This window comes from Adiantum capillus-veneris, chromosome 1 (genome assembly GCF_014529385.1).
Source record: "Adiantum capillus-veneris isolate H3 chromosome 1, ASM1452938v2, whole genome shotgun sequence".
NCBI classification, from domain to species: Eukaryota; Viridiplantae; Streptophyta; class Polypodiopsida; order Polypodiales; family Pteridaceae; genus Adiantum; species Adiantum capillus-veneris.
The window spans coordinates 70,139,945-70,164,500 of record NC_140931.1 but is presented as its reverse complement, the minus strand read 5'-3'; the positions used below and the strand labels follow the sequence as shown (position 1 = coordinate 70,164,500).

General features: G+C 43.5%; 1 protein-coding gene across 2 annotated transcripts in view; it reads left to right on the top strand.

Annotated features, from left to right (window-relative positions):
• The window catches only part of LOC147464939 (uncharacterized), a 29,233-nt gene extending 4,885 nt beyond the window's left edge, over nt 1-24,348 (top strand). Inside the window, exons 3-7 of one of the 2 annotated variants that reach the window (XM_086517146.1) lie at nt 22,935-23,051; nt 23,143-23,232; nt 23,317-23,424; nt 23,522-23,582; nt 23,725-24,348. In XM_086517146.1, coding sequence (XP_086373272.1) covers nt 22,935-23,051; nt 23,143-23,232; nt 23,317-23,424; nt 23,522-23,582; nt 23,725-24,239 — 891 coding nt within the window. In that variant the 3' untranslated portion in view covers nt 24,240-24,348. Of the gene's footprint in view, nt 1-22,934; nt 23,052-23,142; nt 23,233-23,316; nt 23,425-23,521 lie in introns of both variants that reach the window. The other variant, XM_086517141.1, reaches the window with a different exon arrangement.
• Nucleotides 24,349-24,556: the final 208 nt, after the last annotated feature.

Below are 24,556 nucleotides of genomic sequence, written 5' to 3'. Positions count from 1 at the left end.
CAATTGAAGTCTAGAGCTTACACAAGGCACTTATTTATAGGAACTTGGCCTCATTTTGAATGGCTTCCTCAAAAGATCTCGGGCCTCAAAAACTCAAAAATTCAATGGCTTTCATATCTGAGGTCAAAAAGCTCTAGGGCCAAACCTGCCACGCCATCATGTTGTTCATACAACACAATGCCAACTTATCAATCGGACTCGTGAATCTTGCTTTGAATCATGATATGAATTTTAACGCGATTCCAATCATCAATCCCAAGTGATTGGTGGACTTGGTCTCGCTATACTCTCAGGTCAACTTTGCTCTTGGGTCGACTGTTCTCTCCTCTTTTCGGCTGCGATCACGGGGAGAAAGCACGAGAGAGAGGAAGAGAGATAGACTCAGACTTTGACAAATAAGTAAAATGAATACGCATTTTATTTGTTCACTCAGGGGATGATATAAATATGATAGTAATGAGATTTAGTATATCAATACATTCGTGAAAAGTTGAGCACGATGTGGATGTTATTGCTAAATAACTTACACTTAAAGTGATCATGATTCGAATTTGAGATCTTGACTGGGATTATGATGTGAATGTGGTCATGAATGTTCAGTGGCTTATGTCTTTGTGCATGCAAGAATTGCGTTATCAAATGCATGTGTGCATAGAGTGAGTGTGATCTGAGTTATCTGTATGTTTTTGTCTGTTTTGCATGCATAATGGAGGAGGATTACTCTTCTTTTAAGCGGGGAGGGTATGTCACACTAGTGATGATGTGGCATATTACATATAACAAAGTGACCGTGGTTTCTTGGAAGCTGCAATTACGCCACAAATCATGTTGTGATTTATGTGCGGTACAGATGCCACGTGCAGTAGATACTGGGTGGCTATTTTTGGAGGGCTTTTGGGTTGTACGGGAGCTTTTGGGGTGCCTAGCTTTCGGGCTTATCGGCTTTTTAGGAGAGCCTTTAAATATGAGCCTTGGGAGTTAACTTCGGCAGATCAATGCATCGTTGCACAGTTGTAGAATAACCTCCTAGCAATTGTACTCTGTGATTCTACAAAAAGAATTATTGAGAGGGGTGTCAAACTTTGGGGCTAATGAACTGCAATTCCGCTTCGTGTCGACTTCTAAAGCGTTTTGTAGTTTTGCTTTGTATCGACTTTTAGAGCATTTTGCAATTCAAGTGTTAAAGTTCTTTTGGTTCTGTTTGGGTGTTGTTGAGGATTCGTGTTTTGGGTGTCTAAGCCGATTATATGTCTCACATTGATTTGGTTGGTTGGGATAGAGAGCCTACATCATCTCTTGCAGTTCAAGTGTTGAAAGTTCTTTCAATTTTGTTTGGGTGTTGTTGAGGATTCCCGTCTTGGGTCTTAGCGTGTTACATGTCTCACATTGATTGGGCTGGTTGGGATACATAGCCTCCATTATCTCTTGTTGAATGATCATGGCGTCCTTGTTTGGATGCATAGTTCATCGCTGATGAGTTTGGTTTGCGTAAAGGGATACATACTTGGATGGCAGAGATTGATGATGCGCTCCCTCGTCTTGAGGTGAGGTCATGCTGGGGATTGTTGATTTGCCTACGCTCGCTCATGATGAATGGTGGGGTATGTTTGATGCTAGTTGTACTCTCCTTGATGCTTGCCTTGGTTGTATATTGTTTGTAATGGATTTTGATGTAGTGATAGAGGGGACTCATGCGAGACTCGCATTTGTTGCTACTTTGTATGAGGATTCCTGCTCCTTGGCTAGGTGAGACCTTATTTGTGTGATGGGTTCATCCGGCAAACATTGAGTATTCTCATTAGATGATGTCCGCGCGTGGTGGTTATGGATTTGGGAGAACATGCCTCTCTCATGGCTACTAAGGGATCTTGGGGAGTGGTGCTGTGCTGGCCTTTAGTTGCGAATCAGCGTCAAAGCACCTTCTCTTGAGTATTCTACTAGCATTGATTTGCATATTCTATTGTGGTAGCAGAGTTTCGAATGTTGGCCTACATGATTGAAGTCTTGGTTTGATGTGGGTTTGTCTCATACCTTCCTGTACAGATTTTGGTCCCTCTTTGGGATTTGCGGATTATTTGCCACATACTCTACTTCATGTAGTGGATGGTTCATACTGGTTTGCTAGGTGGGCCTTGGGGACTTGGGTTGGCAATGTTGGCAGTAGAGACTATATAGCCACTGCCTAAGAGTTTGCCCACATGCACATATGGTATGGCGTGCAGTTTGTGCCTCTGCTATGTTGGGTGTGTCACAAGACGGGCACAACGTGCCAATAGAAAAGTACAGACTGAACATACTTTTAGCACTTCAATAACAACTGAATTGAAAGAGAGAGACGACACGCAGTCACGGAGTGGCGGAATTCCACCCCAGAGAGTATTGGCCCCAAACCTTGGTGCCTCTTTTGGTAATTTTTTTTATATTGCATTGACACAGTACAAGCCGGTACTTGAGACTCTGCACCTTTGCTAGGAAGCATGCCAGAGAATGAGCCCTAACCTCATATTTAAAGGCCCTAGGCCCCAAAAGCAATTTATAGTAAAAAGCCTTCAAATTTAAAAGCGTTTGCTCCAAAAGCAAAGCCAAAAAGCTGCTAGCGTAAATCACGGAAATCCGTACAGCTTGCCATGTCATCAACCAGCGCAAAACGCGGAAATCCGTACAGCCCGCCACGTCATCATGCCAGTGTAATTTTCGAAAATCTACCACGTCATCAGTTTTTACGTGTGTGCGGGTCTTGCTTTATTTTAATTCTTTATGTCACTTGGGGCCCCATCGGACGGGGTCCCCATAAGTTGGGAGGACTTCTTCTGTTACTTGTTCTTCTTAGGGTATAGGCCCCTCGGCCAGCATCTGCAAGTTGGCTCCATTCTTTAGGCTTTGACACGTCAGCAATTTGTTATAGGGTGGGTGTTTGCACAAGTTTTGTCTCGTTCGGTTTGGTGTTATATATAGTTCCCGAGTTCTCACTTGACTTTTGTTTCTCAATCTCAAGCAATTGTCGTGAGAGCCTTTGTAATAGGAGGATTTTGTGAAACCGGAGGGTTGTGCGAGGCAGGAGAATTGTAGCAGGGCTAGAGTGTCACTAGCATAGGACTACAGCTAGTTATAGTTGGTTAGGAGTTCACACTAGACGGACTCTTGTATGGGCAGTGACACGTGGCAAGTGTTATACCGTGGTCAGAGATAGGCTTAGCTAGATTGGGATATCGGCGAGCCGTTGGTGGCTCTTTAGGAGACATGTGTGGTTGGTGCCGGTCCTAGTACATATTATCATTATCATCACTTACCTTGTATGGTCATTCGTCTTGATCAAGGTCTAGCATCTTGAGTTCGTGCATATGCACGTCTGCGCCATCCCTGCACAGTTGAGCCTTGACACCCCCATTATACCCGGGAGTTTTGGGATGGGACTCAGTGTTTTGCCATGCCAGAGTCTGTACTGGTTTCCTTGAGTTAGTCGATGTTCATGCTGTTCAGGTTCCACTGTTGAGTCGTGGGGTTGGTGCTATGTTATTCATTGTCTTCTGTGTTTTCATTCTGGCAGTCAAAAGAGTGACAAAGCCCACTACTAAGTCCTCTGAAGTACTACAACAGAAAGCGTCAACCCTTTGTGCCAGGTAGAAGTCCACTAGTCCTATTACCCACTACCTCCATTCCCTCAACAAGTTCTACACCTCCCCAGTCACCCCGCTCAATAAAGTTCTCACCCACTGTGTCACAAGAAGCTCTTGAGCAACAGGCTCTTGCACAGATAGCCATGGAGGCTCACAAGCATTCTGGCTAAGGTGAATATCAAGTTTTCGACTTTCAAGGATCTCTCCACAGACGATGCCGACGACCATGCCCGGAGATTTGTTTCCCTCTGCAGGGGTTGTGGCCTCAATCGAGAAGATGCCTACTTAGTACTCTTCCCATCCACCTTGGATGGCTTAACAGACAAATGGTACAGTCAGTTTGCAGAAAACCACTTTATTACTTGGGCCACATTAAGATAGATAGCAATTCTGAAGCTTTTAGACCAGAGGACTTCCAAGAGAAGGTTTTGGATGAGTTGGCCAACTCGATGCTCCGGCCTAAAGAGACTTTTGCAGAGCTCATGACCAGAGCAAAGTCTCTGGTCACCAAGCTTTCTTAGCAACCCGGTGAATTCTCATGGTTAAGAAGTGGGTGGAGAAAGCTCTTCTCAAAATGTTGTCAAGAAGTGCGCAATGCGACTAGGAAGGCGTCGGGCCTTTGATTGTGAGGATTCGTAGCAAAATCAAGCAAGGCCTAGATGATTTGAAGCAAAAAACACACTCAAATAGAACAAAACTTAAGCCATGAAAGCTCCACTTTGAAAAAGAACCAATACTAACTTAAAACTCTTTTGTGTGTGAAGATTAGGTGTAGCCTCGCTCCCAATTGCACAGATGTAGTGCTCATTTGACCTGTTAAAAACCCTAAATTGACGTTTTGATTCTTGACCATTTCATAGATCTTCATTGAGAAGCCCAAGTAGTTATTTGAGGAGGGAAAACCCTAATTGGAGGCCTCACAGCCCAAGGTGGAAAGGTACGTAGTGTACGGTACGGTTTAGGTACGTACGGAACGTACTTCCGTACTGAATCAACCTTTAGGTACGTGATAGGTACGTACCATTTGTAAAAAAAGAAAATTACACTAAATTTAAGTTCACAGACCTTTCAAAAGAGAGATTGTAATCATGGTCGATTAAAAAAGCCTAAGGCTCTCTCCCTTTCACCCTATTATCCCAATCTGAAAGCGCCTCTAGCGCGAGTGGTCCGTGGAGAAAATGACCCCAAAAAAAAAAAAAAAAAAAAAAAAACCGTACTGTACCGTACCGTACGGTTGTACCGTATGGAATCGTAAGGTACGTACGTACGGATTCCACCTTGTCACAGCCTCAACCATGTACTGGAAGCAGCGGGGGACTGCACTAGCACCCTATATTTGAATGGCTGTATCTCCTTGCTTATATGCCCAAATGAGCTCATTCATGGCACCGTCGTTGATGTGGCATTTTGAGCTATTTTGAGCTATTTTTGATCATTTTATGGCCATTTGTAGTCATTTTTAGCCCAAAAATGCCCTTTTTTTTTGTTTGTAAAAAGCCCAAACAAGTTGGGAAAAATCCCTAAATTTGTGAAAAAATCCCATTAGGCTCAAATTTCATGCTGAACCTCTTTTTTCCACTTGGTAAGCACTTTGGACACGTTTTTTATGCCCGTGCACAAAACTTGCTATTTTTAACCAACATCGCCCGCATTGAACTTTCTAGACAAAACGAGCGTGCCACTTCGAAACACTTGACATTTGTACATTTCTAAAGCAAAACATGCATGCTTTAATGTGTTAAAACATGCAACGGTGCCACGTCCCTTGCCTTGCCTGCCTGACAAGGTATGTACACACCTGCTACCATGGCATCCGTTTTCGCATATATCACACTATGTACATTGTAGCATTTGGTCCCACACATTAAAAACATAAAGAGGTATATATTTTTATTTTCACATTATGCACGTGCCACGACACGACATCCACCCCCTCTAAACCTGCACATCCTTCTGCATGTGTCACACATATCTTTTTGCAGGAGGCTCAATCTTCATTTAAGTCCACATACATGTCGATTTCATCATCGCTTGCAAAAAAATCTAATGCATCATCCTCTCGTTCTTCATCCACATCCATAACATTTTCTTCAGAGTCTTCATTGTGACTTTCTTGTGAATCAAAGGGATCTGTATCACCTAACTTGATTCTTTTCCCTACGATGGGAATCTTCATTTTTGTCCCGTCTAACTCATGCAAGGTATAAGTTGCATTCCCATGTACATGCTGAACCACATAAGGACCAAAACATCTCTTTGAAAGCTTTCTTATTGTTGAATGTTGGTTTTCAAGACTACTGTCATACACCAACACCCAATCACCTTCCTCAATAGCTTTAGGTCTAAGCATATGCCTCTTCTCAAACCTGTCCTTATTCTTTAACCTTGCATCTTTCAATCGTGCTACTGCAATCTCAATATCTTGGGGCCTTCTTTCTAACTATTGTATGCAAAGCAAGGTCTTTCCTACCCATTCCATCTTCCCAAGGCAATACATTCCATGTGGGAATTATCTCAATTGGCATTATAGGTTTTTGACCCTACATCAACTTAAAAGACATATAACCAGTAACTGAGCTATGAGTTGTACGATTAGCCCATTAAGCATAAGGCAATAACCTAGGCCTCTCTCCCATTTTACTTTTGCAAGCCTTAGCCAAAGCTTTAATGATAGGAGGATGCCCACGCTTTGATAGGAGGATGCCCACGCTCTGATTTACCATTTCCCAGAGGATTATATGCAGTAGTGAGAGCAAGTTTAATGCCCAACCTAGAGAAAAACTCCCTTGCTTTGTCAGCATCCAACTCACCCCTGTCTGCTATTACTTTCCCCACACAACCATAACGGCTAATTACATCATCCAAGAGGAACTTACCTATCCCTTCAGTGCTTTTCGTTCGTAGAGCACGACCTTCAACTTGGTTGGTTAAGTCTTCTCGTGCAAGCACTATGTATCTCATTTGCTATAAGCCCAATGGCAGTGTAACCAGATCTACTACCCACTTAAAGTGCATGGCCAATGGGTAAGTAGGGTGCAACCCATCACGATGACGTACATTTGAATACATTTGACATGTTTCCAAGACTCCTGAAAGTGAGATACATCTTTATACATACCTTTCCACCAATACCTCTCTTTCATTTTAGTAAAGGTGGCCCATACACCTCTATGTCCAGCATAAAGACTCTCATGAAACTTTTTTATAAGCTCATTTCGAGCGTCCTTATCGTTCACGACTCTCAACGGAATTCCATTTCTTTGTTTCAGACGCTTCCATAAGTATCCATCTTTCAAAAAGCACCATAGGTCTTTCTCCGTATTCTTTTGAACTCTTGGTCAGTCCACCCTTCTTGCCTTGTCAAAGTGCTCAGATCGCGTCCAATGAGCAACCGGTCACCTTGATATAGGTCCTCTATAAATGACTCAAGTGCATTTGATAGGCAAACTACACCTCTATGTCCAGCATAAAGACTCTCATAAAACTTTTCTATAAGCTTATTTCGAGCGTCCTTATCATTCACGACTCTCAACGGAATTCCATTTCTTTGTTTTAGACGCTTCCTTAAGTATCCATCTTTCAAAAAATACCATAGGTTTTTCTCCGTATTCTTTTGAACTCTTGGTCAGTCCACCCTTCTTGCTTGGTCAAAGTGCTCAGATAACGTCCAATGAGCAACCAGTCACCTTGATATAGGTCCTCTGTAAATGACTCAAGTACATTTGATAGGCAAACATGATCACCCTTGGCATGAGAGATACTATAGAACCTTGTGCCTACTTCATCGCCCTCGACAACCATGTCTTCTTCATTTTCGTACCTTGCTCTTGAAAGCATATCCGCAACTGGATTATCTTTCCCTGCAATATGCTTAAATTCTAGATTTAAGGACTATATGTAGGCAATCCATCTCAACATAGCAATGTCGGGAGTTGAGCAGCTTGTGATTATTCCAAGAAGGGGTAGACGATCAGTCTCTACTATTACATTTGCTCTTATCAAATACTCTTTGTTACATTTCAAAGGTGTGACTACTCCCCATAACTCTCTTTTTACTTGTGGATAGTTGCGTTGACGAGCACTTAGGACTTTTGCTCCAAATCTCACGACATGTATCCATTGCCAAGACAGGTGCTAACCAGGTCAAATGATTATGGCATTGAAATTAAGGGAGAAGAAGGAACCAGTGGGTTAACCCAAGAGGAAAAGGGAAAGACAAAAGTGATGAGTGTGGTCACCTTGGAGAAGGCAGCAAGGCTGGAGAATACATTAGTGATGCCTATTGGGAAGAGGACCACACAGGATAAAGAAGGAAAAAGTGCCCCAGGTCCTAATAAGAAAAAGGGAAAGAGCCATGAGGATGAGGATGTCAAGGCCAAGAGGAAAAGAAGGGCTTGTCGGAAGTTTCATGTTTCAGATTTTCCACTAGGGGATGGGCAATTAAGCTATGACTTGAAGGAGGATCTGACAAGTAGAAAAGCAGATGTTACTTTTGGGCAGCTTATAGAGATGGTGCCTAAGCTAAAGTGACATTGGAAGAGGATGGTTAACCCAATGGAGAAAGAACTAGAGAGAGGGTCAGTGAAGATGTTGGCGATGGATGAGCTACCAGACATTTGGTCAATAGTAGATGTGTGGCACAAAAGAAAAAATGTGGGACAAGGTTATGTTGATGGTGGTGCCCAAATATGTGTCATAATACACTCATGCGTTGAGAAGATGGGTCTTACAGTGGCTGGGGTGTCATGCTTTTGGATCAGATTGGCAAACCATTAGAAAGTAAAATGTGATGCAAGCGAGGGTGGGAGCATATCCTATTATACTGGGCAGACAATGGTTACGTGCAGTGGGAGTTGTTCAAGATTAGCCTCTATGGAAAGACAGGTGCCAAGAAGCTATATAATACGGACACAAGGAAACGATTAGAGGAACTTTATGAAGATGAGGATGAGTCTAGTGATCAAGACTATTCCACAGTGTCTGACGAGGACAGTGATAGTACTACCAGCAGTGATGAGGATGTTGATGTTGCATTTCTTCTGATGGACAAAGAAATCCATGAGTCTGGTTTAGTTGCATTTGCAAATGAGATTGAAGATGAAAGTGAAAGGCCTTATGAAGTGATTGAAGGGCTGATGCAAACCAAGGTTGAATTGTCAAAGAAGCAGGAATTGATGACACAAATGATCAGTGGAGGCCTCTCAGCTATGGAGAAGGAGATATATTTGTGTTAGGTACAACGGAATGAATGTTTAAACTTTGCTCAAGATGAGTGCTCCGAACTGTGCTCAAAGTTCCTTTTATTCTTATGGAAGGGAGAGTGCAATGATCACTAATAAAGTGAACGGACACTGTGAATGCAAGTGCATGAGACTGAGAGGTAGAGAAGAGAATACGACACTAGAGACGTTGTAAAACCCTTCTCCGAAGGCCCCACTCTCTATGGCGAGAGCGGTCCTCTATTGAGAGAAAATGCCAGAGTTGTCGCGGAGGTTGGTCTTGCTGAGAAGTTACCTGTTGAGCAAAGTGCTCCTACTGCCTCTTCTGCCAAAAAGTTCTAGTCTAGGTTTGCTTATATACAAACTTACTCAATTTGCCCTACCTACTTTCCAACAAAAGTCGCTTAAAAATAATAAGCGAAAAATGTCAAAAATAAGGAAAATAGGCTAAATGCATTGGAAAATTCTCTTGAAGGATTCTGATGGGAATGCTTATGATCATGTTGTGTGCAACCAGAGGATATGCATCTACACTAAGTGTCTGGACATGCACGGTCTACGAATAGACTCACAAAAGTGCCAGATCACTTCCTATTCTAGATTGACTGAACCGAACCCTGATCATGCTGTAGCTTGTCCACGGACACATAGGGTTGGATGTGTCACGTGACAATTTGCACATGCTGGCTAGTTTTCCTGATTTGTTCATTACTTCATATGAAGAGATTAGAGGGCTCAAAGGAGAAGAGATGCATATAGAGTTGAAGAAAGATGCTAAACCAGTGCTGCAAAGGCTAAGAAGGATGGGTCAAGAGTAGATGGAAGGCTTGCGAGAAGAGGTGGAAAGTGGAGAAGAGGCAGGGTTCATAGTCCCAATGGAGACCACAGAATGGGTGAGTCCAGTAGTAGTCAGCCCAAAGAAGGATGGAAAGTGGAGGATTTGTATAGATTTAAAACCCTTAAATGCAGCCACTAAGAAGAACTTATATCCTCTTCCATTCATTGATCAGATCTTGGATTCAGTGGCAGGTTATGAGAGGTACAGTGTGTGTGATGGTTTTTCAGGCTATTTTCAATTGAATATTGCTCTCAAAGTCCGAATAAAGAATACTTTCATTACTACACGGTATTGTCATTTGGGTTAACAAATGAACCATCCTATCAAGAGAGAGCAAATTGGGTATTGGTACCATTGGTAGTTGTGTTAAAGATTTTATGGACGACTTTTGTGTCTACAGCAGTAGAGCTGAACACCACGAGAAGTTGTAGATGGTATTGGCTCAATATGATGAATGTGGATGACAACTAAATCCAAAGAAATGTCATCTAGCACAACCAAGGGTGATGTTATTGGGCCATATGGTGTCAGAAAATGGTATTGAGGCTGATCCAGACAAGGTTAAGTCTATTATTCTTCTTCCATCACCTAAGAGTACAGAGCAGTTGGCAACCTTTATACACAAAGTGAAGTACATGGCGCGGTTTATTCCATTGTCTTCACAGCTCCTTTATCCATTACAACAAGTGGCAAAGCATGATCCATTGCAATGGGATGACAAGTGTGAAGAAGTGTTTCAAGAGGTGTTAGGGGGGCTATCAGCCATGCAGACTCCTGATTGGGAGCAAGTGTTTTATGTAAATCCATCAGTAGGGGATGATGCCATTGGAGCCATGCTATTGCAGAAGGGAAAGGGCATCCATTATATGAGGCCAGTGTATTGTGCAAGCCGAGTGAAGTTGGTAGCAGAAAGAAAATGGTTGAAAGTAGAGCTAGTGATGGCCAGTGTAATATTTGCTTGTCAACGATTTTGTCATTACTTGCTACCACAACCTTTTGTTTTCTTAACGAGTTACGCAATTTACCACAATTAATTAATGGCACTAACATGTCAAATGTGGTCAAGAAATGGGTAATTGAGTTGCAAGAGTTTGAGTTCTCTTTTTTAGTGGAAGTCAGTACAAGAGCTACCCTAGCTGATTTGTTGACTTACAAGGAGATTCTCCTTCTTGTTAAGGTGAGAAGGATAGTTGAAGAAGTATCACATATCAGCAATGCACATGTGTTGTTCTAAGATGGCTCATACAGAAAGAGCCATGATGCGGCTTCAAAGGGTATAGCACTTTATGATTCAGAGGGGAATCTAGCATGCAAGAGAGGGTTCAAATTGGATGCTAACATGACGCTGAATATGCTACTTTGGAAGCCGGATTACACATTTGTTTGAAGCATGGAATTAGAAGGTTGAGCATAAAAGGTGATGCCTTTTTAATTGTGAAGCAAGTGTTGGGTGTGTGGAAGAGCAAGAACACCTCATTGAAGGAAATGTGTTTCAAAATTAAAGGCCTGTTAAAAAGGTTCGAAGCACTGAGCATCAGACTGTAAGGTGCAGTGGAATGAATGTTTGAACTTTGCTCAAGATGAGTGCTCCGAACTGTGCTCAAGGGTTCCTTTTACTTACGGAAGGGAAAGCCTTCCGTTCCTTTAGTGAGAGAGTGCAATGGTCACAAACAAAGTGTGAATGGACACTGTGCGTGCAAGTGTATGAAACTGAGAGATAGAGAAGAGAATACACACCCGAGACGTTGTAAAACCCTCCTCCGAAGGCCCCACTCTCGTCGGCGAGAGTGGTCTATTATTGATTGCACAAACTGGTACAATGGGGATGCATGTGACTGATGCAAGTCTAGGCTAGATCGACGACGACGACGGTGATGGTGAGACCGATCTAAGGACTGAAATCTGATGGTCTTTATCTGCTGTCCAAAAACGCTAATGGGCTGAAATCTGCTATGGCTGAAAACGCTGATTTTGCTGATCTTTGTCGTTGAAAATCTGCTGCTATGAGGGCTGAAAACAGCAGGTCTTTAGGGCTGAAAACTGATGGCTTAGGGCAGAAAACGCCAGATGACTGGGATGGCGATATGGGCTCCCAATCGCTAGGGCTGCAAATTTGTTGGCGAGGATACTTGATGGAAAACGCTAGGGGAGAGAGGGTCTTTGCTTGGAGGAGAAAACCGCCACCAAGGTTCTTGCATGAGAAGTTGCCTGTTGAGCATTGGAGCTCCTGCTGCCTCTTCTGCCAATTAGTGCTAGTTTAGGTTTGCTTATATACAGACTTACTCAATTTGCCCTACCTACTTTCCAACAAAAGTCACTTAAAAATAATAAGTGAAAAATGTCAAAAATAGGTAAAATATGCTAAATGCACTGGAAAATTCCCTTGAAGTATTCTGATGGGAATGCTTATGATCATACTGTGTGCAACCAGAGGATATGCATCTACACTAAGTGACTGGGCATGCACGATCTGTGAACAGACTCACAAAAGTGCCAGATCACTTCTAAATCTAGAATGATTGGATTGATTGAACCCTTTGTCGTGCTGTAGCTTGTCCACGGACACATAGGGTTGGATGTGCCACGTGACATCCCCTCCTTTTGAAAGTGAGGTACTGATACTGAACTGTATGGCATCGAGAGAGATCGTCAATAGCATCCGGAATCCTGGAAGGGACTCGTCGTTGGCCCACTCTGATGTGTGGGTCGTGCGGTACTTGAACTTTATAAAGGTCTGCAACGCTTGCTTCTTTGGGCCGCACAGAAAGCGACACAAAGTCTTCTGTGGCTCCTTCAATGCTTCAACTTCGTCGAGTGTCATGCTTCTTTCTTCTTCAAGAATCTCCATGGCTGAAAATTCCTGAAACCATGTCCAACACAAAACCATGAAGATACCTATTCCATGTAAAGTGAGTGGAAATAATCTTGTTTGTCTCAAAGACTGTGCATGCAATGTAAATGAACAAATAGACGGAGTGCTAAACCGTTCACCACGCACACGCAAACAATAAGATCGAATCTTTCTCGTTTGATCTAAGGCAATCAACTGTGCAATTCACAAACGAAATGCCCATGCTTGGTGCTAATACTTTTATGTGCTCTTTCTGCAAATGTGTCATGCCAAGGAAGAGACATGGAATGTGACGTCCTTGAATGCATACTTTTCAGCTTTTCATGAACCATCCGCATACATCCGTGCTCATTCATGAGTGAAACATGCCTAGGAAAAGGGATCACATAAAAACGCTGACTAAAATATAGGAAACGATCACGAATGAAACACTCATGCAATGCGTGCGTATCAATCATGCAAACACATAATACTTCCTGTGAGGATTCTTTGGACCTAGGCTCGAGAGCCAAGATCGATGCTTCCTGAAGAGGTGCTTTGGACCTCGGTTCGAGAGCCAAGATCGATCCTTCGTGATTGATCGAATCTGCAAGGAGGTTAGCTTCGCTAGAAAAAGCATCAACTAACTCATCATCTTTGTGAACAATCACGTCTTCTTCATGTAAATCATCATGCTTGTGAGAAATCACATCTTGATCATGCAACCATCATGCTTGTCATTGTCATCCAAATCATCATGCTCATCATTATTGAAACCGGCCTGTTCAATCCAAAAAGGGCGGTAGACTTTACTTCAAACCTTGATTTAGCTTTCACCCATTATTAGTCGTCTACCTTACCTGTACTTTCAAGACACAACAAAGGGGAGAGGGATACAGACTGCTAGATTGCACCTGTATCAGTAGACCGACACCAGATTGGCCCCTAACTTAGGCGCCCCTTTCGGTATTTCTTTATTGTTTAAAAGAGGGAATAAACGCTGTGGTTCCCTACAAGCTGCTCCAAACAAGATCGGCTGAATTTCAACTGTTCCGGCCCGATTTCGGTAGCATGACTGTACTAGGACCCTTCACAGTCAGTATTCCCACGCATTGAATGACTTTCCCGACGCATACGGGCACTTTGCAAAACCTGGCGAGAATCTGCAGCACGCTGAATTCTCTGTTTTCAGCCCCGAAAATGCGCCAGATCACCTGCACAACGGTCCCCTCACGTCCCCGAACCTCCTGGGGGTATTAGGGATCGTTTAGGGCCAAAACCCTAAACCTGCAAAAATACACAGCAGGCTGTAATTTACTGTTTCGGGCTCCGTTTCGCGTGCCGGTCGCATCCGTAGCAATTCCTCGAGCTCCCGCACCTATAGGGCTACTTGCCCTTTGAATCGGACGAGATTTCTTGCGTGAAACCTCTCTGAATTCACCTATACCTTCAGGGGATTAGCCGCTAGCTAATCCAGTACCTGTGCAAGAGGCTCTTGCCTCGGCAATCGTGCATGAACCCACACAACTGTACATTGGTAAAATGAAAAGCCCACTAGAGGGGCATAACATACTGCCATAGAGGAGAGAGAGGGCAGTGCGCAGCGTGCAGGGCATCACTCCTGGCACCGCACTGTGCATAAGAGGGAAAGCAAGCACTCCATAGCTCTTAACCTGTGACAGACTGAAAATGAGCCCTTCTCCTCTCTAAAATCAGCGCCCCCTTCTCTTGCATGAGGAAAATGCACCAGAAGGTGCCACTTGGCACATTTATAAGCATTTTCCCGTTTTGGGGTTGCCGCCTAAAAATCTCCCAATCGGTGGCCTAGTTGACTTCACGACAAAGTAAGAAAACGTTCTCCTTGTCATTCGGGAGGTAATGACGCAAACACATTTTCAAGTCCCAAAATAGCAGTTCCCTAAATATTAGGAGATGTTGCCATTGTATCTTTCTAGGTCATCTGACCCTCTTTGTACACTGCAGCCACACCCAGAACTGAAATGTAGCCTCTGTACCAAAGGATTCCAGTTTGGCTAGTCAATGACCCCACTTGGCTAACCATAGTCCTTGTCCAACTTTAGTGCTCTCTTGCCCTCATGCCTGGACTCCCTCTGGACGGTTCCACACTAGCTATGCAATGCAGGGCAGTTAGATCTCCCGAGGGGTGTTTCCAAAAAGTGAAAGTAAATAGATAATAAGAAAGAAATCAACAAAAAGGATAGATAGTAGTCACACGCTGGTGACATACCCCCTCTTGAAATCTCAAACGTCCTCGTTTGCATCTATGTCGTACATGCTTACGGTCAACACTGATGTATTCAACACCTGTCGACACATGTACGACACATACATGCTCATTGTCAACCCTGGTGTATTCAACACCTCGTCGACTCATGTATTGCCTCCGTGTGAACCTTGTCCTAATGACATAGTGGTAGCTTCGCACTGTGCCATTGCTTTGAGTCACTAACTTTCCAATGACAAAATGGTAGCTGCACATTTTGCCACTGTCTTATAGTACACGTTGGATCCCGTAACACTTTCGAGCATACCCAAACTGACAGTTTAAGAATGCAGCTACACATGTACTCTTTAATAGAAGCAATTACTGTATCCTTGACAAATTGACAAGAAATACTCACTTCTATAACACTAACCAAACTTTTGGACATTCCATAAGAGCAATTGCCAAACTGACAATCTGTACAGCTCTAACATTCATGTAACAGCTATTTCATTTGAGCTCACTTTAAATACCATGTACATCATTTGTTTCAAAAGCCATTGTCACACTGACAATCCATGTAGCTCTGAAACTCAAGGGGTCAAGGTAGGTTGCAAATCGAAGGCTTCCAGGTAAAGTGATAACACAATTGGTGACTCTGCAAGTTCACCTTCTTCCATCCACTTAGCATCCATTGGTGGATAGTTTTTGAACTTTACCAAGTAACGCCTAGCAACCTTGCCTTTCACTTTTCTTTCCTTATGTGCCAAAATCTGTTCCGGGGCCAAGATCTCGTCAAGTTCCTCTTCAGCTGGCATATCCTCTGGCACATCACCCACATAGGGTCTGAGAAGACTCACATGAAACGCATTGTGAATCTTCCAACTGTCAGGCAATTTCAGCTTATATGCAACATCACTGATTATGTCGCACACTTGAAAAGGCCCATAGTAACGCATGCTGAGCTTTGGAAACAGTCTTTCCTTGCCCTTCATCTTCTTTAACCTTGCCTTTTCAAAGCGCAAAAGCACCGGCCACTTTGACCTTCTTGTACATTTCATCCATGTCCTGAACATACTTATCTGCTTCAAATATCTTGTCCTTTGTATGCAGTACGGGAGGAACTTTCTTGCCACCTTCAACTATCTCAAAAGGTGCCTTGCTGATTGATGAATGCACTGTATTATTGTATGCATACTCCACCAATGAATGGCAAATACTGCTCCCACTTTCCTTTATGCTCTGACACATAACACTTCAGCAAATCTAGGATAGTAGAATTTGCCTCTTCTGACTGCCCATCTGTTTGAGGATGAAATGACGAAGAGAATTTGAGCGTTATGCCCATATTCTCAAACAAGCCTCTCCAGAACAAACTTGTCATGCGTGGATCACGGTCACTAACAATCGACGGTGGCATGCCATGATACTTGAAAATATTGCTCATAAACAAGCGTGCCATCTGATCTTGCTTTATTTTCTTCCTAACAGGAATAAAATGAGCCTGCTTGCTGAATCTGCAAATAATGGTCCAAATACCATCGTTTCCTGTCTGCGTTCTCGGAAGATCAAAGATAAAATCCATAGCAATACTTTCCCATGGTTTATCTGGAATAGGTAGTGGTTGCAATAACCCTGGTGCCTTTTGCCTGTCAAACTTGACCTTCTGGCAAATTAGGCATTCTCGCACAAAGGCATCCACATCTCTTCTCAATGTAGGCCAGTAGAAGAATGTCTCAACCGCTTTAACTGTAGCATCGATACCACGATGCCCTGCATACGGTGGGACATGACTCTCTTCCATAACTTTGCGTCGCAATGGCTTTGTGACACCTAATCTGCCATGCATCATCATGAACCCATCTTTGAGAAGATAGTGTTCATGACGTTGTCCATTCATTAGCTGTTCGAAGACCCTTGCAAAATCTTCATCATTTGCATATTGTTCTCTCATATCATCAAGTTCATGATGATAAGGAATTGACACAGCTGAAATTTGTGGCTTCCTTGACAAGGCATCATCCACAACGCTCTTCTTGCCTTCCACATGCACAATCTGAAAATGGAACATGGACAAAATATTTGCGCATCGCATATGCTTCTCAGATAACTTTGTCTGTGTCAAGAAGTATCGCAAGGTCTGATGGTCCGTTTGGACAACGAAATCTGCACCTAGCAGGGAGTGTTTCCAACTTAAGAGCGCATGAATCACAGCTAGCAACTCTTTCTCATACACCTGCATGGTCATCTCTGGCCCTTGCAAAATTCTGCTCTCATAGGCTACTACCCTGCCATCTTGCATTAGCACTGCACCAATGCTACTACCATAGGCGTCACAGTGGACCACAAATGACTTCCTAAGATCTGGCAACACAATGATTGGATCCGAAGTCATCTTTTCCTTTAAGAGATTAAAAGCTGAAATCTCTTTCTATGTCCATCTAAAGGTGACTGCCTTCTTTTGAAGAGCATGTAAAGATGAAGCAATCTCAACGAAATTTCGGATAAACCTTCTATAATAGGAGCATAGTCCCAAGAAACTTCGGATATCATGCACCGTCTTCAAATCTGGCCATGACTTGATCGCTTCAACTTTTGTAGGATCCATTCTGACACCATCTTTTGAGACAATGTGTCCCAGAAAGTGAATCTCTTCCAGAAAAAACTCACTTTTCTTTGCATTGATGAGCAACCTATGACTGCGTAGCTCTTCGAACACAATGGCCAAGTGATGCCTATGCTCCTCTTCATTCTTTGAGTAGACTATCATGTCATCAAAGAATGTACCAACAAACTGCTGGTGTGGACGGAACCTTTGCCACCTTCTTTGTACGGAGTTGGCCTCTCCAGCGGCGTCAAATTGTCATATGGAAGTGACTGAAACATGGGAACACTGTTAGGGTTCATTTGTGTTCCCTGACCGCAATTATGTTGACTTGGAAATGCCATATTTGGTTGCCGATTTGTAATTATAGGCTGCTGAAAAGTGGCAGGCTGAATTGGTATAGCGTGAAAGACTGGCATCTCAGCCACGTGTTCTTGCACCTTAGGCACAGGTATTGGAGATTGCATGTTCTCCGTAAAGTGTACAGGTGTTTCCATTGATTGTGCAGTATGAATCACCTGTGCTCGAGCCTTAACAGGCTTTTGAATATGATCCAGTGACCCAACTTGCTGAGACGGAAGAGGAGGTTGCAGAAAGGCTAAAAACCTCGGGTTCTGCATTACTTGTGTGAACATAGCCACAGCAGTAGCCAACTGGGTCCTGAATATATCATTATCTGTCTGTGGTGGTCTTGAAGACTCACCCACTTCATGTGTCTGTTGACCCTGTGAGGAGGAAACCTCTTCAGTCACATCATTTGGTCTGTCAGCCATAATTGCAATTCCCTGTGTTTGGTCTATGATCCCCTGTGTCTTCAAGCCCAAACTGACCAAGGCTCACTTCTATGGGAAAAAGTGATTTACTCCCGTCGATGGAACCATGAAACCGGTCTGTTCAATCCAAAAAGGGCGGTAGACTTTACTTCAAACCTTGATTTAGCTTTCACCCATTATTAGTCGTCTACTTTACCTGTACTTTCAAGACACAACAAAGGGGAGAGGGATACAGGTTGCTAGATTGCACCTGTATGAGTAGACCGACACCAGATTGGTCCCTAACTGAGGCACCCCTTTCGGTATTTCTTTATTGTTTAAAAGAGGGAATAAACGTTGTGGTTCACTACAAGCTGCTCCACACAAGCTCGGCTGAATTTCAACTGTTCCGGCCCGATTTCGGCAGCATAACTGTACTAGGACCCTTCACAGTCAGTATTCCCATGCATTGAATGACTTTCCCGACGCATACGGGCACTTTGCAAAACCTGGCGAGAATCTGCAGCACGCTGAATTCTCTGTTTTCAGCCCCGAAAATGCGCCAGATCACCTGCACAGCGGTCCCCTCGCGTCCCCGAACCTCCTGGGGGTATTAGGGACCGTTTAGGGCCAAAACCCTAAACCTGCAAAAATACACAGCAGGCTGTAATTTACTGTTTCGGGCTCCGTTTCGCGTGCCCGTCGCATCCGTAGCAAGTCCTCGAGCTCTCGCACTTGTAGGGCTACTTGCCCTTTGAATCGGACGAGATTTCTTGCGTGAAACCTCTTTGAATTCACCTGTACCTGCAGGGGATTAGCCGCTAGCTAATCCAGTACCTGTGCAAGAGGCTCTTGCCTCGGCAATCGCGCATGAACCCACACAACTGTACATTGGTCAAATGAAAAGCCCACTAGAGGGGCATAACATACTGCCATAGAGTGGTCTACTATTGATTGCACAAACTGGTATAATGGGGATGCATGTGGCTGATGCAAGTCTAGGCTAGATCGATGACGACGACGGTGATGGCGAGACTGATTTAAGGGCTGAAATCTGATGGTCTCTATCTGCTATCCAAAAACGCTAATGGGCTGAAATCGGCTATGGCTGAAAACGCTATGGAAAACGCTGATTTGCTGATCTTCGTCGGCGAGAGTGGTCTACTATTGATTGCACAAACTGGTATAATGGGGATGCATGTGGCTGATACAAGTCTAGGCTAGATCGATGACGACGACGGTGATGGCGAGACCGATTTAAGGGCTGAAATCTGATGGTCTCTATCTGCTATCCAAAAACGCTAATCGGTTGAAATCGGCTATGGCTGAAAACGCTATGGAAAACCGTGATTTTGCTGATCTTTGTCGCTGAAAATCTGCTGCTATGAGGGCCGAAAACAGCAGGTCTTTAGGGCTGAAAACTGATGGCTTAGGGCTGAAAACGCCAGATGACTGGGATGGCGTTTTGGGCTCCAAAACGCTAGGGCTACAAATCTGCTGGCGAGGATACTTGATGGAAAACGCTAGGGGGAGAGAGAGGGTCTTTGCTTGGAGGAGAAAACCGCCACCAAGGTTCTTGCATGAGAAGTTACCTGATGAGCGTTGGAGCTCCTGCTGCCTCTTCTGCCAAATTTGTGTTAGTCTAGGTTTGCTTATATACAAACTTACTCAATTTGCTCTACCTACTTTCCAACAAAAGTCATTTAAAAATAATAAGTGAAAAATGTCAAAAATACGTAAAATAGGCTAAATGCACATAAAAATTTCCCTAAAGGATTCTGATGGGAATGCTTATGATCATGCTATGTGCAACTAGAGGATATGTATCTACACTAAGTGACTCGGCATGCACGATCTGCGAACAGACTCACAAAAGTGCTAGATCACTTCTAAATCTAGACTGACTGGACTGACTGAACCCTTGTCGTGTTGTAGCTTTGTCCACAGACACATAGGATTGGATGTGTCATGTGACATAGACACATTGAACGTGCTCTAAATGAAGAGGCACATGAAGCAGCTCAAAGCATGATTGGGGAGCTATTTGTGTTGAGGACCAATTTACCTCTTCATCATGGCCACGAAAGTTTGGCTCAAGAAGAGGAGTTGTAACTAACATGAATCATTCCGAAGGACATTCAGAAGTCTAAGAAGTATGGTTTTGTGCGCAGAGCATCTAGGTACAAATTGATTGGTGATGTCTTATACATGAAAGGGGTTGATCTCGTGTTGAGACGTATACCTTGGCGGGATGAGCTTATTAGAGTGTTCGAAGAGAATCATGAAGGCGCATGTGGCAGACATTTTACTCTAAAGATCACCTTGCATAAGATCTTGCAAGAGGGGTATGTATGGCCTAGTTTGCACAAGGATATTCACCATTGGTGTAGGTCTTGCAATATGAAATACTCTTCTTTCAAGGCTAATTTGAATGCTTCCCGAGTTGCCCCATGCTCATTTTTAATTCCCCTTACATGCTATCTGATCTTGGGAATTACAACTAGTTCAAAACTTTGCACCATCTCTGCTTCGGGCACTTGTTGTAGTTCCATCTTCTTTACATACCCACAAAGATACTTTGTTAGATCTTTACCATTGAGTTGGTCCATTTTGTTCACCACAAATTAAGCGCTTTGGTTGAGGAAAGCTCCCTTCTTTCTTCAGCTTGTTGGTGATGCATAAACACCGCAAAAGCTTGAAACATTTGCATTGTGACTGGTTCAAACCGAATCCCGTGTTGCTCTTGTTGCTCCATAGCTTTAAAGGTTTGATTTAAGATTCTGAATGAAGCTTTCGAACCCTCACCATAGTCTACTTTGTGTTGGGTTCACCAATTATGTGTCAAGAAGTGCGCAGTGCGACTAGGAAAGCGTCGGGTCTCTGATTGTGAGGATTCGTAGCAAAATCAAGCAAGGCGTAGATGATTAGAAGCCAAAAACACACTCAAATAGAACAAAACTCAAGCCATGGAAGCTCCACTTTGAAAAAGCACCAATACTAACTCAAAACTCTTGTGTGTGTGAAGATTAGGTGTAGCCGCGCTCCCAATTGCACAGATGCAGTGCTCATTCGACGTGTTAAAAACCCTAAATTGATGCTTCGATTCTTCGTCGTGACCATTCATAGAAGCTTCAGAACTTCATTGGAGAAGCTCAAGTAGTTATTTGAGGAGGGAAAACCCTAATTGAAGGCCTCACAGCCTCAACCATGTAGTGGAAGCAGCACAGGATTGCACTAGCACCCTTTATTTAGCACTCTTTATTGGAATGGTTGTATCTCCTTGCTTATATGCCCAAATGAGCTCATTTCTGGCTCTAAAACTTCCCTCTCCACTTGAGCAAAGACGACACCGTCGATGTGGCATTTTGAACTATTTTGAGCTATTTTTGACCATTTTATGGCCAATTAGTTGTTATTTTTAGTCCAAAAATGCTCCCTTTTTTGTCCGTAAAAAGCCCAAGCGAACTAGGAAAAATCCCTAATTTTATGGAAAAATCCCATTAGGCTCAAATTTCATTCTGAACCTCATTTTTCCACTTGGTAAGCACTTTGGACACGTCTTTTACGCCCGCGCATGAAACTTGCTATTTTTGGCCAACATTGCCTGCATTCGGCAAAACGAGCGTGCCACTTCGAAACACTTGACATTTGTACATTTCTAAAGCAAAACATGCATGCTTTAATTTGTTAAAACATGCAATGGTGCCACGCCTTGGCCTCGCTTGCCCGACAAGGTATGTACACGCCTGCAACCATGGCATCCGTTTTCGCATATATCACACTATGTACATTGTAGCATTTGGTCCCACATATTAAAAACATAAAGAGTGAGGTAGATACTTTTATTTTCACATTATGCATGTGCCACAACACGACAATGTCTCAACAAAAACTCCGAGAGAGTCTCCTACCTTACGCCACTCTAGAGGAGTTTGTCGCAGTTGCTACTCGGATAGGAGGTAGGAAGCTGTTCAGCTGTTCACCGACTCTCCTCAAGCAGAGAGACCACCTCAGTCTTTTTAGAAAGTCCCTCTGAACATTTAACCTCTTTATGCAGAGAACTAGAAGCCTTGAAGTTACAATGAGTTCTTCAAAAGGAGAGATCATTCTCTCTTCGGCAAGAGAAGCTTCCAGATCAAGAAGCTTTGGACAATATCAAGCACGAGACTAAGGACCACTACAGTAAGGATTGTTTCAAGCAAAGGGCATCCGGGCATCCACGTCTTTGAGCCAACCTGAATTCACCTTTCCCAAAATCAATTTGATAGCAGTTAGCACCGTCCCTCAACCATCACCTTTTACTCATGTGGTGGCCCCAATGACATTCGCAGTTCGCGTTCTGATTTACTGTTCCTGGGAATTATCGCCCAAAAGTTAGGTTTTGGGAACTATCGCCCAAAAGCTAGATTTTTTTTTGTACAGCTGCTATGTCACCAATCCTGTAATTTGCGGTGAAAAAAGCGGCAGAGCAGATGTGAGAGAGAGAGAGAGAGAGAGAGAGAGAGAGAGAGATGTAAGACACCGATTTAGACTGAAGTTTTTTGTTCATTCTTCAGCCTTGCCTCAGACACTCGGTGGGATCTTTATTAAATTAAGCTGCCCAAAATGTACTGAGTTGCCTTCTGGGAATACATTAGCACTTGAAAAGGGGGGAAGAGGGGGGGGGGGAGGGGAGGGAAGGGCCGTGCGTGTCTATTGAGTTCGACGTGGGGAGATGCTGGATGATGGTGTTGATTGACTTGCCCCATGGCTGATGACTTTGAAAGAAAAACTACAAAATCTTGTGATAAACCTTCTGAAGGATTGTAAAATTGTAAAATCGATGCTTCAAGCTGCTCTTTTGTTACAGGCACCTGCTTTACAGGCTTGGTCTGATTTACAGCAAGCGCATTGCCTTGCGCTGAAAGGGACTGTTCAAGCTCTGGAATCTGCAACTATTCGAGTCCCTGTAACGGGAGCTGTGAAGGTAGGTACTCTGGCTTATCAATGATCAAAAGATCTTAAAAAAGAAAAAAAGCTGGAAGTCAAATGCCTAGTTTTGTTAATGCGCAATGTAGGCAGATACATTTGCAGTGAAAGAGGCCTTGCATTCTGCATCTGATGTGATGAATTCAGTAGAGAATTCAGTCAACTACTTGGCACCAAAGGTATGATATGCAGAGGTTTGTTGTTTACCTCAAGGATTTCCTCGTCTACAGCTAAATTATATATTATGGGGTGTGCTCGTGCAGGCTGAGGATACATATCTATTGATGTCAGAGTTAGCCCATGTGGTTGCTCAAGAGCGGAACTTGCTAGAAGAGTGTGCAGATCTTGTTGCCATGGCATCGGCATTGGAGGTTAATCTCAGCTCAAACATGGAGCTTTCATTCATTCACCCTCATGCTTTCTAAAAAATGAAGATAAGATTGTCGCTTGTATTGGTACTTGTGACAGATGGAGGAGTGCAGTTTGCGAGCACATATTGTCCAGACGGAGCGCCAAAGGCGAGCGTTTGGTGTGCAAGGGCATGCTCCAGCTGCGTTGACAGATCTACATTATTAGCAGGGGGGGTCATCAAACAACAAGGCAGGCTGTTGTCGTACCATGGTTTAATCCCTGTCCAGTGTTTTGGATAACATTGTGATGCTAAAAGACAGCAGGTTTAAGTAGAGCAACTGGAATTGAAGTGAGGAGAACGTGGTCAATTGAGAGACTAACTGGAGGTGGAGGCATTTTGACGCGTGCAGCTGCCAGGCTTGTGGAACACAGACGGCCAAGTTGGGCCGATTGGTGGGTGTGGTGGAGACCGGTGAGCCTCAACTTTCCTGTTCAAAAGCTTGTGCAAGTGCATCTTGCTCAATGCATTGGCCATCAATATATGGGAGTGACTGTTGTGAGGCCATTGGAAACAAAGGAGGTTTTTGGACCTTGCTGGTGGATCACCGAAGAAGGAAAGAAAGCAAAGGCCAAGGGCATGGACTACCAAAGGAGTGAGTGTTGTGAGGCCATTGGGAATAGAGGAGGTGTTTTGGACATTGCTGATGGATCACCAGGAGAAGGAAGCAACAGCCAAGGGCATGGACTACCAAGGTTTACAGGTGTATTTATGTATACTTCATCAACGGTTAGCTTTGTAGTGCAGGGCTATATACACTGCACATCCATTTTGTAGGGCCTTCTGCCCACATTTATTATGTGTTGAGATTGTACACACTCGGTTGTTGTACTCTCTATATCCCTGTTTAGTCTTCAGGATCGTAATAATACAAACTTGTTCCATAGTCAGGTCAGCCATAATAGGTTTTGCTCCACACAATCAGATGCACATACGTTGGTCAGTCCCCTTGTCCTTGTCATCTCTTAGTCTCTTGCAAAACACATCCATTTTTGTCTTTGAGTTACTGGCCACATTGCAAAATCACAGTGAGGGATACCACAATCGACTTGATTTTTAATTACAAAGGTGCGGTGCCTACGGTGTGGAGCTAC